The sequence below is a fragment of the Boleophthalmus pectinirostris genome, unplaced genomic scaffold, assembly GCF_026225935.1.
Source record: "Boleophthalmus pectinirostris isolate CB_2022bp ecotype Guang Dong unplaced genomic scaffold, ASM2622593v1 HiC_scaffold_2, whole genome shotgun sequence".
Lineage (NCBI taxonomy): Eukaryota > Metazoa > Chordata > Actinopteri > Gobiiformes > Gobiidae > Boleophthalmus > Boleophthalmus pectinirostris.
In genome coordinates, this window is record NW_026571152.1 from 22,999,505 (window position 1) to 23,015,246 (window position 15,742).

The 15,742-nt window shown below is 37.8% G+C and overlaps 1 protein-coding gene across 1 annotated transcript in view; it reads left to right on the forward strand.

Annotated features, from left to right (window-relative positions):
• Positions 1 to 1,731: 1,731 nt before the first annotated feature.
• Positions 1,732 to 15,742, forward strand: part of LOC110169454 (PDZ domain-containing RING finger protein 4-like) — a 144,563-nt gene continuing 130,552 nt past the window's right edge. Inside the window, exons 1-2 of the mRNA XM_055155990.1 lie at positions 1,732 to 2,062; positions 2,510 to 2,581. Of these exons, the coding sequence (XP_055011965.1) occupies positions 1,733 to 2,062; positions 2,510 to 2,581 (402 nt within the window). The 5' untranslated portion in view covers position 1,732. The remainder of the gene's footprint in view (positions 2,063 to 2,509; positions 2,582 to 15,742) is intronic.

Here is a 15,742-nt window from a genome sequence, read left to right on the forward strand (position 1 = left end):
AGCAGTGCAATTCTAAAGCTGAAACACTTCCAGTATCACCACATTACATCACAAGGTGGAACAGAGTGTGTGAAAGAAAAACTCCTAAATATTTAGGATTTGTGTGTTAAACATGTGTGAATACAAAACACAACTCCGGGTATGTTTGTGATGAGGAAACATTATAACATAGATCAGAAAATAGCCCTTCTTACAGCCCTTTAAAGCTTAATTTATTATTAATCTTAATTGAACTAAAATAAGAAAATGTATGTTTTAAGTATTATTGTGATCTCCAGATGAAATACTGAATAGTGAATATATTTAATTCAGCATTTTTTCCTCAAACAAAGCAAGAAACCTGATCAAATAACACTGCTAATGATGCCAGTAAATAATATTCAGGTATTAAGGTATTATGGTGTACAGCTTGTCTTTCATTACATGCACAGGGGAGCTTAGTGCCTTTATTTTAAGCAAAAACAGCTGTTCTACTTCTGTCTTAATATTAAGTTTCTAGAAGATGAAAAACAGATCACACCACTGTTTTCAAAGATTAGATTCAACTAAAAAGATGCAATTTGAGAACCGTAACAACACAAAGCTTGATATCATATATTCTGTATAAAAGACTATTGAAGGCGTACGAGAAGTGGAAAATGATCTCTAAATCTGAAACAACAATACTCAACTCAAATAAGACCAACCACAATCACAGATATTTATAAAGACGTCATATTCTCCTTGATGAGTGTCTCCCATGGGTGCAGGCAGGTGTACACAAATTGTTCTATACAGTCTTTGTAAATGGACACCTTCTCTGTGATGGTGCAGACAAAACAAAACACACTTGTGTAAGAGCCCTGTTTGAGCGGTGAGTAGGGCCAGGGCTGATCTGAGAGAAAGGTGAAATGTGAGCCTCTGTGTCAAGGGTCTGTTATATGTCATGTGTCAGGAGGAGCGGGACCAACCGGAGATCAGGCAGGATACACCGAAAAGAGGGGCACAGAACTAGGAGAACTAGGATAAGGTTACTGTCTGTGACATAGAGGTATTTTAAACATCTCTGAAATATGATCTGTATGTTTTGTAAAAAGGGAGCTGGTAAAATTTACTTATGAATCAAGTGAGAAAATTGACAAATTTCTGCACATTTTACAGCAATGGCTAGGTCTACATAAAGTTGTATACCAGCCTACTGCCCAATATACTTATACATAGATACTACATATATACTCATCTTATATTATTAATAGTCCACTGAACGTGTGGTCTCTTCTTTGTGTACACGAAGTACCAACGAAAAACTGTTTTTTTCCTGACAAAATTCCCAAGATTCTATATTAGAATTGGTAAAAGTCTATCCTTTTGATGACCTCTGCTGGAGTGTTTTGGCATTACAAATAATTAAGACTCCTCCAGCTACAGAACACAAACTCACCAATAACAATCCAATTAAATTTAAATTACATAATGTATTTCTATGTAATTGTAGATGACTGTCAATATATTCATTACTATGTAGTTTTATAATTATTACGGTTCTTTTGGCATCCAGATATGGGGTTCTATCTAGTAGTCATTCCTTCCATCTCCAGAGAGGGCGTAGTTCTTTAATGTCCCTCAAAACTTTTCTCACTCTCATGTGCCCGGAGTCATTGCACAAACTTGGTCGCAAACTTATAACCTCTTCTCCAAAGCATGCACTTTTCCTTGCGCTAAAAGAAACTCCAGCTGTTTTGTTTTCTGGAATATGGATCCACAGTTCGACCCGGAAGACTGTACTGAAATTTTGTGTGGTGAAGGATGCGGGCTGCTGCTGTGTGCCGAGCGCCCAGAGGAGCACAGCTGTGTGGAGGCTCTGCGCGCTCTGGCGGACGAGCTGCAGGACCGGAGCGCGGCGCTGGAGCACGAGGGGCGGATGGCGAGGCTCGGGTGGGAGCGCAGGGAGCAGTGGCTGGTGGCCCGGGCAAACACAGCCCAGACTGAGGCCAAACTAACGCGGACCAAGTACCAGAGGAGACTACACCAGTACGCCCTGCACGTGCACACCATCCTGCAACAGGTTCTGGGATTATATCAGGTACGTTTTCATGGTGAACAATGTAGGCTAATATTACCATCTGTTTGTCTTCCTGGAGAAATTATTGCTTTACCTGGAATGTTCCACAGTACAGAGATACACATATGTCTCCTTGAAGACAAGATGATGACATCACAAGGCCAAATCAGGGCTCAGATCTGTGGAGAGTCGACATGCTAGTATTTTGCTAGGTATTTTTGAGCAATAAAACACATACAAGTGAACAAATTCAAGAGGGAGTTTAGCTTGTACCACCATAGTCTCAGTGTAAACCTATAGGAAACCTTTAGAGGGTAAATCTGGGCTAGTTTTTATTCATTGTCATTCATTCATTTCACTCTTTGAAATAGTAGTTGCCTTTAGAAGTAGGGTTGAAATTTTAACTACACAATTTAGTATAATATAGGCATAATTTTAATGTATATGCTATATATTGTTGTTACACAGGGTCACACCAGGACAACTGATGAATCAAATCGGCTACAAGCATCATGGACAGTGAATGGGACCGGGGCAAATGTAAGTACTACTTATCTGCCATGCGATTAAGCTTTGCACATTTGCTTAGTTTATGTCCAGTGTGTGCTCATGATGTACAGAAGTCTTGTCCTTTGTATTATGAGTTTTCCCTCTTATAGTCCTACATAAGCCACTCTGATTCTTGTGTTACTGATATGAGGATTTCATTGAGACTCCACTGCTACTACACCTGCTGCTTCTACTCTCCATTGACTCTCAGTCCTCTAAGTAAATGTTGACTCTGGGATTTAGCTGCTTGTGTGTAATCTTAGGCTAAAGGTAGCACACACACAGTTATGCATGTCCAGCTTATGTGCTACAGTGATTAAAGGTTTGTAGTAACGGCAAATGAACAAGTACCACCATCTCCTTTATATATTATATGGTACATGTTAATGGTTGCAACTTAGTTTTCATTTTATAAGTAAGAAGAAAGAAAATAGGTGAGCCTGATCAGAGCTAGTTGCTGTTTGGGAAGCTCATTTATGCGAATAGGAGTATTGGTATGTACTGTAGGTGAAAATGTTATATCTGATTAGTGGTAGTAAGATAAAATCAACATATATAATCATATTTGAGGGCTGTGCAATTCAACTCATCAAATTTGAATTGAGATCTAGATTCCATCAATTGTAATCAATAATAAGCTTGTGTTTTATTAAATGTAATGTCTACTGTCAGAAAATTAATTTTGGAGGAGAATTTTGTCAAAAATAGCAATTAAATTCGTTCCAAATCTTTTAATTTCATTTAAAGAGGGCGTGGTTTACTCCCATGGGGTACCAACTGCTCACACATAACATAGTTAAATTACTAGATTATCTTTGCCGAAAACAACATATTAACATGTGGAATGAATTTTGTTTTAGTTTCTTAAGCTCTTCCTCTCTCCTCCCTTTGCTCCCCCTGTTAAATCTCCCCACCTCCAGATACACCTACTGCACTTCACATCAGATTTGTTTATATTTATGGAGAAGAGTGTAGGAGCATGGAGGATTTAGGCTTGTGGGCTGAGCATTGGACATGATCGCTCAGGCATGTTTCTGATGAGGAAACAACATTATATAATAGTAGAAAGCAACAAAAAACCCTTTTGCATAATACCCCCTCGTTAAGCTGGAGAGACTTAGACTGACACGTAGAGAAAGTATCAGTAGTTTTATTGAATGAGTTAGTTTTGGCGCTCAAACCCTGGCAGAAGATATTATGATGAAGGGTGCGGCTGATTAGATGACGTTTAGGAGATGTCTTCCCCTTGGGGCCTGGACACTGGAGGTGGTAGAGGTGAGGCTGAGAAGAGTGGGGGAGACAATGAGATGACCAGAAGCCGAGGGGGGCTGGGGAGGAGTTGGGGAGCAGCATAAACCGAAACGGATATGTACTTGCACTGGGGGTTTAAATTGGGCAGACTGGTTGCTGATTGGACGAAGAGGAGCAAGCAGTAGAGAGGAGTATTTGGAGTGAGGTAATGACAGCTGAGGAGCAGGTAAACTCTAGAATGGCGAGGTAGATGGGAGCAAAGTTAGATCTTCCGGGCTGAATTTATGTTAGCTCCATTTAACAAAAGCCTTTCGTGTTCAGGACATAATGAAAACCATTTAGTTTGTTTTGTTATTAGTTAAAAATAAGACAAAGTCAGACTGAATCAAAAATGTGGATTTATCAATACGAGGAAATATTGTTTGCCAGCCCTAATTTGCACATTATGATGGGGGGGGGGGACTGAGACTGACCTGAGGAAATTGCTGGAATTTTTGGTAATAACTTGTTTTGTTAACCTGGATTGTCTTGACAGTCCAGTCCAAGGTTGCAGAGTAATTTTTCTACTGTTTGTGTGTGTTTATGTGGTGAAGCTGGCTTGGTTCAATAGTGGTAATGGTCTTGTAAAGCTGGCTTCTGATAGGCTGCAGCGTGCTACAGCCGTTCTTTTGATTTATGTGGAAAAGTGCTTTGCCAACGCTGGGCACCAGCACAACATCTATTTTCATCTCCGTTCTCTAATGTGTCCGTAATGGTTTTCTTTCTGTGTTTTCATTCCTAAATGGATTTTCCAATACTTGAGAGAGCTGGTTTACTGGTTTGGAGTAATAAAGGAATCAACTTATTAAATTACTTTGACGAATGCTCAGATAAATTACAGTATAGAAGTGACTATGGTGTTGGCGGTATTGGTATTGAACTGGTCCTAAAGTTTGTGTGTTCCTATAATAAAAGCAACAATCCACTTTACATTTTAGAACAGACTGTGCTGCTTTTACTTTTGTGTAGAAGAAAATACAATTGAGAAAAAAAAACATTAACTATCCCTTGGTGAGAGGGTGTAGTTTACCTCTATGAGGTGCTAACTGCTGCATAGTTAAATTACTAGATTACCTTATATTGCTTCGCCGAAAACAACATTAATATGTTGAATGAGTTTTGAGAATGAGAATGAGTTTTGTACATCCTGTTAAGTCTCTCCACCTCGAGAGCACTATCACAAGACAATCAGTGTGAAAACCACTAATGAAACTACTGCACATCAGGTTTGTCAGATTGGTGTACTGTATACTGTGTAGCGTGTATAGTTTTGTATCATGTTTTTGTATATTTATGGAGAAGAGTGTTAGGAGCATGGTTGACTTGGGCTTGTGGGCTGAGCATTGAACCGAATCTTAGAGCTAATTGTGAGGAGGGTTTGAATAAGACCTGTGAGATATTGCTCAGGCATGTTTCTGATGAAGGATAAACATTATATAATATGGTAGAAAGCTAAAAAAAAACAAAAAAAACATACATTTTGTTTTATACCCCCACTTTAATGCTTTTAACTTCTGTTTTAGCTTTCATTGTTTTATCTGCTTTTTCTGCTTCTTCTATGCCAGACCTCGACCATTGCATTAAAACTGCCCACAGTAGTTATTCCATGTGTGGCAGGGTTGTTTTTAGTGATGCACCATGTGTTTTTATTGGCACATTACATTTATATTTTGTTATGGTCGATATATTTGTTCTTGCTAAAGCATGTTACAACTCAAAGCTACTGTGCATGTCTGTCAGGCTGCATAAAAGTCTGCAGTTTTTGCAATCCAGATGAAACCAACTGGATCCACCCTGGTCTTACACAGTTTAATATCAGTTAAAAAGTTTGTTTTTCTGTGTTGAAAATAGAAACTAAATATAAGACTCATAAAATTTCTGCTCAAAACCCAACATGGTCCATTTGCTTTTTATAATTTGCCCAAGTATTTGTAAAGAACTAGGTAGATGTGCACAGCCTGTAGTTTGCAGCCGAGATCATTCACTTGCATTTTGAAAGATTTTGTCTACTCACGCTCCATCAAACTATAACTGCCTTGTTGACTGCTATGTTAAAGGTAAAGTATGTAACTTTCTGAAGGTGGCATGTCACCTACACGTTTCCATGGAAATAGAAAGTTAAAACCATATCATGTATCTTTCTCCATGAAGATAGATATGTTTTATGCCATAGGGTGGACTGGAACATTATAGCCAAATGAGCAGTAGCAGGAGACGGCCTTCCTCCAGGCCAAATAAGAGTTTTTTAGTGCAACCGACACAACCAAAATGAAAATTCATGCATTTATTTTTTGTCTGCTTTTTGGCTAAAATTTTACACATTGTGGCTTTAAGTTAGTTTAGCTTTTAGTTTAGTTTAACATGGACCATGTGCAAACACATTCATCTCATAAAATAAGAAATGCTTTACACCAGATTTAGCTAAAGCTAGTTTCCATTTGCAGTCCCTGGGCAGGTTAACAAACTATTAAAATACATCCAAGTATCCACCCATTTTACCATCAAACATGCACTCTTCCATTCTTTGATTCAAAAACCTCACAGTCGACATTTCTGCATTTAAAATGACTCAAATCAGATATTACCATATAAGCCTTCATTACAATTTATTACATGCAAATCCAAATCAGTGTTGACAGTGCTGACTCTCTAGAAGGACTTTCCTCACATTATAAGAGAAGTCCCTGAGGTCGGAGGAGAGTTTCAGCCTGTTTGGGAACTTGTTCCATTCTTTGATGCCCATGTATGAAATGGCTGTCTGTACAAATGCTGAGCTACATCTGGAGAGTCTGCAGTCATTGTGACTTATGGAGGGAGGTTCTAGTGGTCTGCTCAGAGCGAAACTGTGGCGAAACAAAGTGGTGAAAGTGCAGCATTGTCTAAAAATGTTAATCACACATCAAAATACACAATCAAATTCTCAAAGTTTTAACATTTTATATTTTGTAAGGTTTTGACAATGATGATGCTTTAGTGGTTTCTTGTCTAGCACTTTTGCTGCCTGATTATATGAAGATTTGATTGGTGTTAATGCTGTCTTTTTTGCATGAGACAAACTGTAATTTCAATAGTTTTATATGAGAAATGAGAGGAATACAATAGATACAGCTTAAAACTTTTGCGGAGATAGAGAGAACCAAACGGATGAAGAATGTAGTCTAAAGCCAAAATCATTCAATTTCACATTCAAGAATCAGTAAAAGTTTCAAAATAAAAAGCTTCAAACAGCAACTCTCGCATCATAAAAGCTGTTAAACTGACCCATATTTTGGCTCTGACTTCTTTGGCCCAGAGCCTCTCAGGCCTGTCCACTCCTGTGTCAAACTCAAGTACCCCTTTTTACAATTGTATTCACTTGAAGAAAGTCAAAGGGAGGGAGAAAAAACATGAGAAAGTGTGAAAGGTATACAGCTCAGGTATCAGTACCATCAACACCCAATGGTCCATGACAGGTGGCTCCCCAAAGCATGGCTGTCTGTTTGCTCCCTTAACAAAAGATGACAAGGAGAGATTGCTCAAAAGATTTATGACTTGTGCTTTTGGTGTTGGCTGATTACATTTTTCCAAAGTCGACACAAGAGTATATTGTCTCCATTGGGTGGTTGGAAAAATAAAAACCATTCAAGTCGGTCGTGTGGCTGCAAACAAAGCAGATGTGGAGCAGTCACAGCGTCTGGGCAGCGCTGGTGTTCCAAAAGGACTTGACTTGGAAATAAAGCAGATTGTGTTTGGACAGAATTGAGTTGTGTCATCATTTTGAGCTTTTCCACTAACTGGTCTCTCACTGAAGGAAATGCTATAGTCGCCATGGAGATGTAAATTGGTAAACAGAAACTTTATCCACGCAACATTGACTTTGGATACAGTGAGGCAACGTTATTTCAATTAAACATTATGGCTACTCGATGATGGAGAAATAAAAATAAATTAAATCAAAATCGTAACTATTTGGGAAATCATAATAATTTTAAGATGTTTAGATGACTGTAAGTTTGTCAAAATAACCATGATTTCAATTATGGCCCAAATAATTGTGATTAATGGTCCTATATTATACAAAATTTACTCTTGTGAGCTTTAAAACATTTTAGAATGCTGTTACCTCCTCAAAAACATACCAGGAGTCTGTCTACATCTCCAAAGCTTAAAATGCCTTGTTCCACCTTGTGATGTCATGTAGTGGTAATTTTCAAGTTAACAACTACTTTTTACCTTTATTTTGGTAGATGTTGGCTGAATTTATCCAAATTATTCAAGTGAAAATATGTGGAGTTTAAAAACACAGTGGAGCACTTCCTGTATTACCACATGACATGACAGAGTGTTTTCTGTTTGAGAGAAGGCCTCAGCCTAAATATGTAGTTTTTGTGTGTTAAACATGTGTGAATGAAACAAAACACAACTCCAGGCATGTTTTTCATGAGGAAACATTATAAGCTCAGAAAATATGTGTAATATGGGCCCTTTAAATCGCTTTACTATGTCATTCTCATGTAATAATCCTTTATTTTCCTGTTTAATTTCTCCACCTAAACATTACCCAAGACAACTACTGAACTACAGTTTGTTTGTGCCTCGAGCCCCGCCCATTTCCTCCGTCCCCTCTATTATTCCTCTAACCCTAACCTTTGCTCACATTAATCTACATCACATACGACGTTAATTTGCCTCTTTAGCAGCACTCAAAATGTTTCTCTCTCCTCCTCGTGCTGCTTATTTGTAGAAGCATGTTGGCGTGTTATTTAGTGCTGTTTGAGTTCATGTGTTTACTTCTTCTGTGGCTTTAGGCACTAGGTGTGAAGGACCACCATGTTCGGCAGGGGAAAATCTGTTTGGATCTGTCCCAACGCAGTGAAAGATTTGGGTTCAAACTTGGACTCGAGACTGGAAAAGGAAATGAGGCACAGGTGCTGCTCCACGTTCAGATGAGCCATTTAGATATTTGTGCTTTTGGTGCTAATTTGAAAAGTGAGTTGTGTTTGGCTAAACTGTACCACCCAATTTGATTAAATAAACATGGAAGAATGATTACGTGTTCCAGTAACAGCAAGAGGGGCATGGCATTTTTACAGTTTGCATGAGACTGCTAGCAAACATGTTATGATGTTGGTTTTTAAAATTGTATTTATTTATTTGGAACCCCATTAGTTTTACTAGTCTTCCTGTGGTCCATTAAAATGTAATAAAATCAAAAAACATTAGCTGCAGTAACGTCAGTGAAGAGGAAGCAGAGCCGAAAGGCAAACTTCTCCATTTACTGGTCAATCTACGTTCCTGCCCTCACTTATGGTCATGAACTTTAGGTAATGACCGATAGGACAAGATCGTGGATACAAGTGGTCGAAATGAGTTTCCTCTGCTGGGTGGCTGGGCTCTAGGGTGAGGAGCGGGAGTAGAGCCGCTGCATCGGGCATCTATTTTGGATTCCTCATGAGCACTTCCCTCGTGAGGTGTTCTGAGCATGTCCCACTGGAAGGAGGTCCCAGGGAAGACCTAGGACACACTGGAGGGACTGTGTCTCTCAGCTGGCCTGGAATGCCTTGGGGTCCTTCCCCTCCTGGAGGAAGTGTTTGGGGTGGAGGAAGTTCGAGAGTCCCTGCTTAGTCTGCTGCCCTTGCGACCTGGCCCCAGATAAGCGGAAGAAAATGCATGGATGTATTACACTTTTAAATCTTAATTCTTTGGAATATGACAGTCAAGATTCCCACGGAAGACTTGTCAAGGCATTTTAAAAGGAAAAAGTAGCATATCCACAATTTGTGTTTTTTTTGTTTGTTTTTGTTTTGTTTTGTTTTTTTTCTTCCACAATTTTCATATATTGTGAAAATATCATACTGTTAGATTTGGATATTGTTACATCCCTATCCCTACTGTCACATAACAACAAATACTAGACTTAGATAGTACAATTCCATACAGATGGTATCATAAAATCATTTCGACAGTTCATTCATACATTTTTGTTTTAAAGTCTACTGTTGACTACTACACATTCTACTTATTTGCTGTGTACTCCCAGACAGCTGATTCCACACTGCTGATGGTCTACATAATATTGTTCTCATACAGTTTGAGATTGAGAAAGAAGCCAGAGCTGACAATACTTACTGTACACTGTTTACCTATAAAAAAAAGTTGAGCTATTTTATATATGACAATGTGCTCACATTTGCCCTAAAAGAGCAATCAAGGGCTAAAAGGGTTAAGGGTAGTTCGAAGAAATGCTGAATTAATACAAACACAAGTTGAGGGGAAAACGTTCCAGTCTTCCTAGACAACTGTAGAGAGCTGGCATTGCCAATGGGAGCCCAACTATAAAGTCAGTATAGTTTTATGGACTACTTTTTTACGACTGCTAAATTGCGTAGCAGTAGTAAAATTAGAATATTGCAGTACAAACTTAGAATATTGAGTATAACTGCCAGAAGCTACAAGAATAAAACTAATTTGCCATGTAATTTGCAAATAAGGCCATAAAGTGATCTTTGTGTAATGAAACGTGTTATTTTAGGTTTTTTTTAAACTATACTAATACTTCAGCAACATTTACAGTTTAGCACACTTCTGATGGATTGTCATAGTCACCGGGATATTCCCCCCAGGAATTCAACATATAAATTTTTGTCAATATTGTCCACTATTATTGAGGAACTATTACACTATTACTATTACTATTACTATTACTATTACTATTACTATTACTATTGATAAACAAATGTGCAGTAAAATTGGCTGCTTCCAGTCAATTTCTCTAATCTATCCAAATGTATACCAAGGTATAAAAAACTGACTGACCTCTACTGACAAGAAATGACTTACACAGGACCAAAGTGGACCATTCCTGAAAAGATTTATTAGCATAAATAAAATACTATTATTTTGGGTTAAAAAAAGCTAGTTTTTTTTTTTTTATTGTCATTGTAGTTTTGTAATGGTATTAAGCATTGAGTCTGTTCTTTAAGTATTGAAATCAATTTTGCAATTTTAGTATGGTCACTAAACACTAAATGTATGTAACTTTGGTTCACCGTAGTGTATTTTTCAGAAGCTAACCTGGAAAGTTCATCAGATCCTTTAAGATCAGACAGAGCTTCCGGGGCTGTAGGTTCTTTTCCAGATGTGCAGCTGAGAGTTGAACCTGAGACTTTGGTTTAGAGTTCACAGAGCAGTGAGGAGGATGGGTCAGGGGCTGGGCTGGGGGCATTGGGGCTGCTGTGAGATCATTAGCGTGTGGACAGTGTGAGATGTACTCTAGGTTAGACCTATGATAAATTAATGTGTCCATGAGCGCTGTGGGGTTCACCTGAGAGATGCAGGCCAGTATCTGCTACATCTGCTCTGCTGTGAAGAGGCAGGGAGAGCAGTTAATGATGCTACAGTGGACAGCTCATATTTGTAAAGATAAATGGACCAACAGCAAAAGAAGGTGTGATATGGTGTAACATTTGTTAGCAACTGTTAGCAATAACAATATGGCTGACGATATAACTGTCTTTAAAGTTACTGTTAGTTGTTTTTCCACTCCAAAATCTTGTCTCCATTCTCTTTCAGCATCTGCAGAGCCTCCAGTCAGTGGCTATGTTTACATGTGCACCAGTAATCTGATCATGACCTGATTTCTGCAGTTGTTAAAATGATGTGTGTAGATCTAAATCTGATTTGAGTATTCTGATTGCATTCTGATACTGTATATCCAATGTCTAAGTCTTATCTTATTTCTGAGGGAGGTGTAAACACATGCCAATGATCAGATCTCCAGTGTTTGTAAGCAGTGTTTAAGCCACTCTATGTGCTAGCTGTTGCTTCTGTTTGCATGCACAAATGACAATAAAATATTCGAACTTCATATAACCAAACAGAAATATATTATGCACAATATGATATGGCTGTGTAACGGTACTAGAAATTAGCTTAAAATAAAATGTCAATTTTCTTGGACTTTCACATTCCATTAAAATTGATTGTATTAAGATTGCAGTGTTTTAAAACTTTTGAAATGTCAGTAATTTTGCAGTATTTCTTTCACTACTAACTAACACGCTATTGTAACGTAACAAAGGGCTAAATCTACATTGCTATGTTGATGTTGGATTTAAAACTACAGAAACGTTCTGTCAGCGTAGCCTAGTCTACCTCAAACACACTATGTTATTTTTCCGGACCGTGTTATGAGAAAAGTCCTTCTGTTAGGCCTGATTCACCATCTGAGTCATTGTGGTCAGATCTGTACCAGGTCGCCCCCTCTGTTCCCATCTTTACAGTGGCTCCTGGTGACTGTGTGAACTCTGCAGACCTCCTGACCCTGTCCATCTGATAAACATGTGGCTTAAAGTGCAGCTGTTTTAGGGGAATAACACTAAAGTCTGGAGTCAGCAGTGCAGACAGCTGGGTTTGTGCCCTCATACCTGTAACACACAACACATCAAATAACATAATGAGGATAATGAGCGGGACTGGACTTCTGTGGTGGCCTTGTGCTAGATTATAAGAGAATAGCTTTACAGATTGTAAGAAATAAAAGTCAGGGTAAAATAGAACTGCACAATATATACAAGCAACAACAAAAACATTACAATATTAGCTAAGGCTAAACTATCATAATAACACTACAGGGAATGACAGAGGTGTGTTTGGAGTTTGGAAATGATTAGTCTTGTTTTTATCTTGGTTTAACTTAACTGTTTTACTAAATATACTTTGTCAAAAAGTATTTGAAATAAGACGGCAATATATTTATTGCAATAATAAACATAGTTAGGGAATATCACATATTTTTCTTACATCTTGCAAACCTATTGGCCAATACATGATGTAACACAATCCTCTTTATGAGATTAAAGTATTATACTTCTATGGGGTCTTAATTACTATCAAATAATGTATTTAGATCTCCATATTATAAAAGTGCTATATTCACAGAAAAAACACCGTATCATGTTTAATAAGTTTCACTTTCATTTTGATGCTTTGAGTCTCTCCTCCCTTTGTTCCCTGTGCTAAATCACTCCCCCTTCAGAGTGCCATTACATTACAGTCAGTGAGCATTATGCTAATGAAACTACTGTACAAGGAGTCAGGTTTGTGAAGTTGTATTGTGTCACTGTTGTATCCTGCTTTTGTATATTTATGGAAAATTGCCAAATAGAAGTGTGGGTGACATAGGCTCGTGGGGCGAGCATTGAACAGAATTGTACCGCTAACCATGAGGTGGGTTCAAATAGATGCTGGGGGACATCTAAACCTCTTCAGGCTTGTTTTTAATGAGGAAACATTATAACCTGGTAGAAAGCTTCAAAAGGTTGATTTTTGCACCATATCCTCTCTTTAATATTGATGGCACAAAACCAAGACCATTTGAAATGCCTAATACTGTACCTGTGTGTTTAATGCTCTAAATATTGTTCTTAAATCATAACACTTGGCCTTATTAATTCTATCTCTTCAACCCTCTATTCTTCCTTTATTACTCCTGTGTGGGTTGAGAGAGGTGGCTTCCAGCAAGTAAGATGACTTGATTCTAATAATCTAATAATGATTTAATCTAATTGGTGGTGTTGGAGTTGGACAGTGATGGATGCCTTTAATAAACACGTTAATGTGTTTGAGGAAAATCTGATTTATTGTGGTGTTTTACTACCAATTATATTACTATGGGCACAGTCTCTACTTGTATGCTCTGGTTTGCATATTGGTTTGACTGTTATAATTTTATTGGCAGTGAAGTTATGCCAAAGCAATAATCTAACTTTAGTAGTAGTACTGGAGTTGTTAACTTAAAGGTGCACTATATAACTTTGTTGGATAAGAGCACACCACCTGCTTGTCTTCATGGAAATATTATTGCCTTGCCTGGAATGTGCCACAGTATGTAAACAAACAGGAAACATCTCCAAGACACATTACAAGTCTGGATGTAACCCTGCTCAAAGTTGTTTAAAATGCTTTTTGGAGAAATAAAAACACGTGTAATTTAATAAATACAAGATAAGTTTAAAACTACGTTGGAACATTCTAAGCAAAGCATTAACATCTCCATGGTGGCGGACCTCCCATTGGAAAAAGGGAATAGTGCACTTTTAATTTCCCAGGTTAAACACCCACAAAAGCTGTTTCACACAAGTTGCATGTGTGTTACAATTTTAGGGCTTAATTTCCTGCTAATTGACTTTTCAGAATAGCACATGGCATAGAGCACTGATACATATCTTTGGCTGTCTATGAGAGGTGGTTAGCCTGAGCTGCTGGACCACAGGGCAGCTGGTGTTGGAGACTCCTGGGTCACTGGGGTGGCTCACAGACCTCCATCTTTGTGCCAAAGGAAACCTCTCCCTCCATCTGATCTCAGTGGTGCATGTTCTAGCCTCGCCACAGCAGCCCACATTCACAGCACACTGCCTCTGTGCCATGTGTTTCCCATTTGTTTGAGTGAGTTTAGATTGAGGTTTATGTTTGTAGTGGTAGATTTAGGAGATGGTGATGTAATGGTGTTATGGTTCCAGCAGATGGCAGTAAGTGCACATTGTGTATAGCAGCTGTTCAGTTTTTGCAGCCTTAAATGGAACAATACACACAAAACACATTTTACTGAATAAGTTAAAAAATAAAACACATGTAAAATGTGTTTTTTTTTTAAGTGCTATAGGTACTGCACATGGTCAGCAGCATAATAAGTTGCTTTCTAGGTCTACAACTAGGGCTCATGAGGCTTATAAAATGTAACCAGTTAAAGCTAAAAAAACAAGAAAAATATTTAAAAACTGAGATTTTTTTTCAATCAAAAATCACTGAAGATGTTATTTTGTTGACTTCTGATTTAACAACTGCAGCATCTTTACAATAAAATCTATTTTGATAAATGTCATGTGTTACTGTTTATACTTAAAATAGTGATTAATGATTTTTATAAGTAGCAAACTCCCGATTATTCCAGTTAATCATAACAGCCCTCTATTGTTGTCACTACATTCTTCTTGAGGATAAATATATATATTTTTAATCTTTTTGTAGTACTCTGTCTTTATGATAAAATGTAGGATAATATTGGTAAGTGTTTTGTTATTTTACCTTTCTGAAATAGATTTTAAAACTTCTTAGTGAATTACAAAATAATACTTTAAGGATACTGTCAATATGTTTACTCTCCCTAATGTGAGTCAGAACCCTTAGAACCCTCTTTAGGTCCTGGCTGATTCAAGTATCATATCCTGTTAAAAAGGACATGTTGGATTGCATTAACCTGTCATCCTGTTTTTATTTGTGCCTCATGTAATGTTCTATAGAGGCTGTTGTATGTATAGGCTCTGTTACGTGTCCAATCAATCTATTCTACAAGGTTACATTTTATTGTGTCAAGTGCAAATTGGATCTTGCTGCAGAATCATCACACACAGTACACTGGTGATAACTGATGAAAAACAATCATGTAAGGTTCATAGAGAAGTGAATGTTCTTTTAATATTGGTCTCCTTCCATATACCCCATTTTAAAGATATTTTCCTGCTCTTTGAGGACAGCTCAGATTTTTCTTCCCTCAGTAATATGACTCAACCAGGTTTGCTTCACAACATATACTAAAGTAGATCACATATGCTTTACTACTTACCTGCTAATGGTCCAATACTTGTTTTTAGAACAAATTACACTGTATTTTCATTTAGGGGGTGACTTTAGGGGGTGAATTACACTGTTGGATTTTCATTTAGCAGTGTTGGTACAGGTTGGTGGTGCAATTCCAGCTCTCACAGATGAATGTTGTCATTGTATCCTTAGACAAGACACAAGACAAGACAAGGCTTTGACCGCACTGACAGTGGAAAAGCGCTATATAAAAATATGACCATGTGTGACCATTTATTCACAATT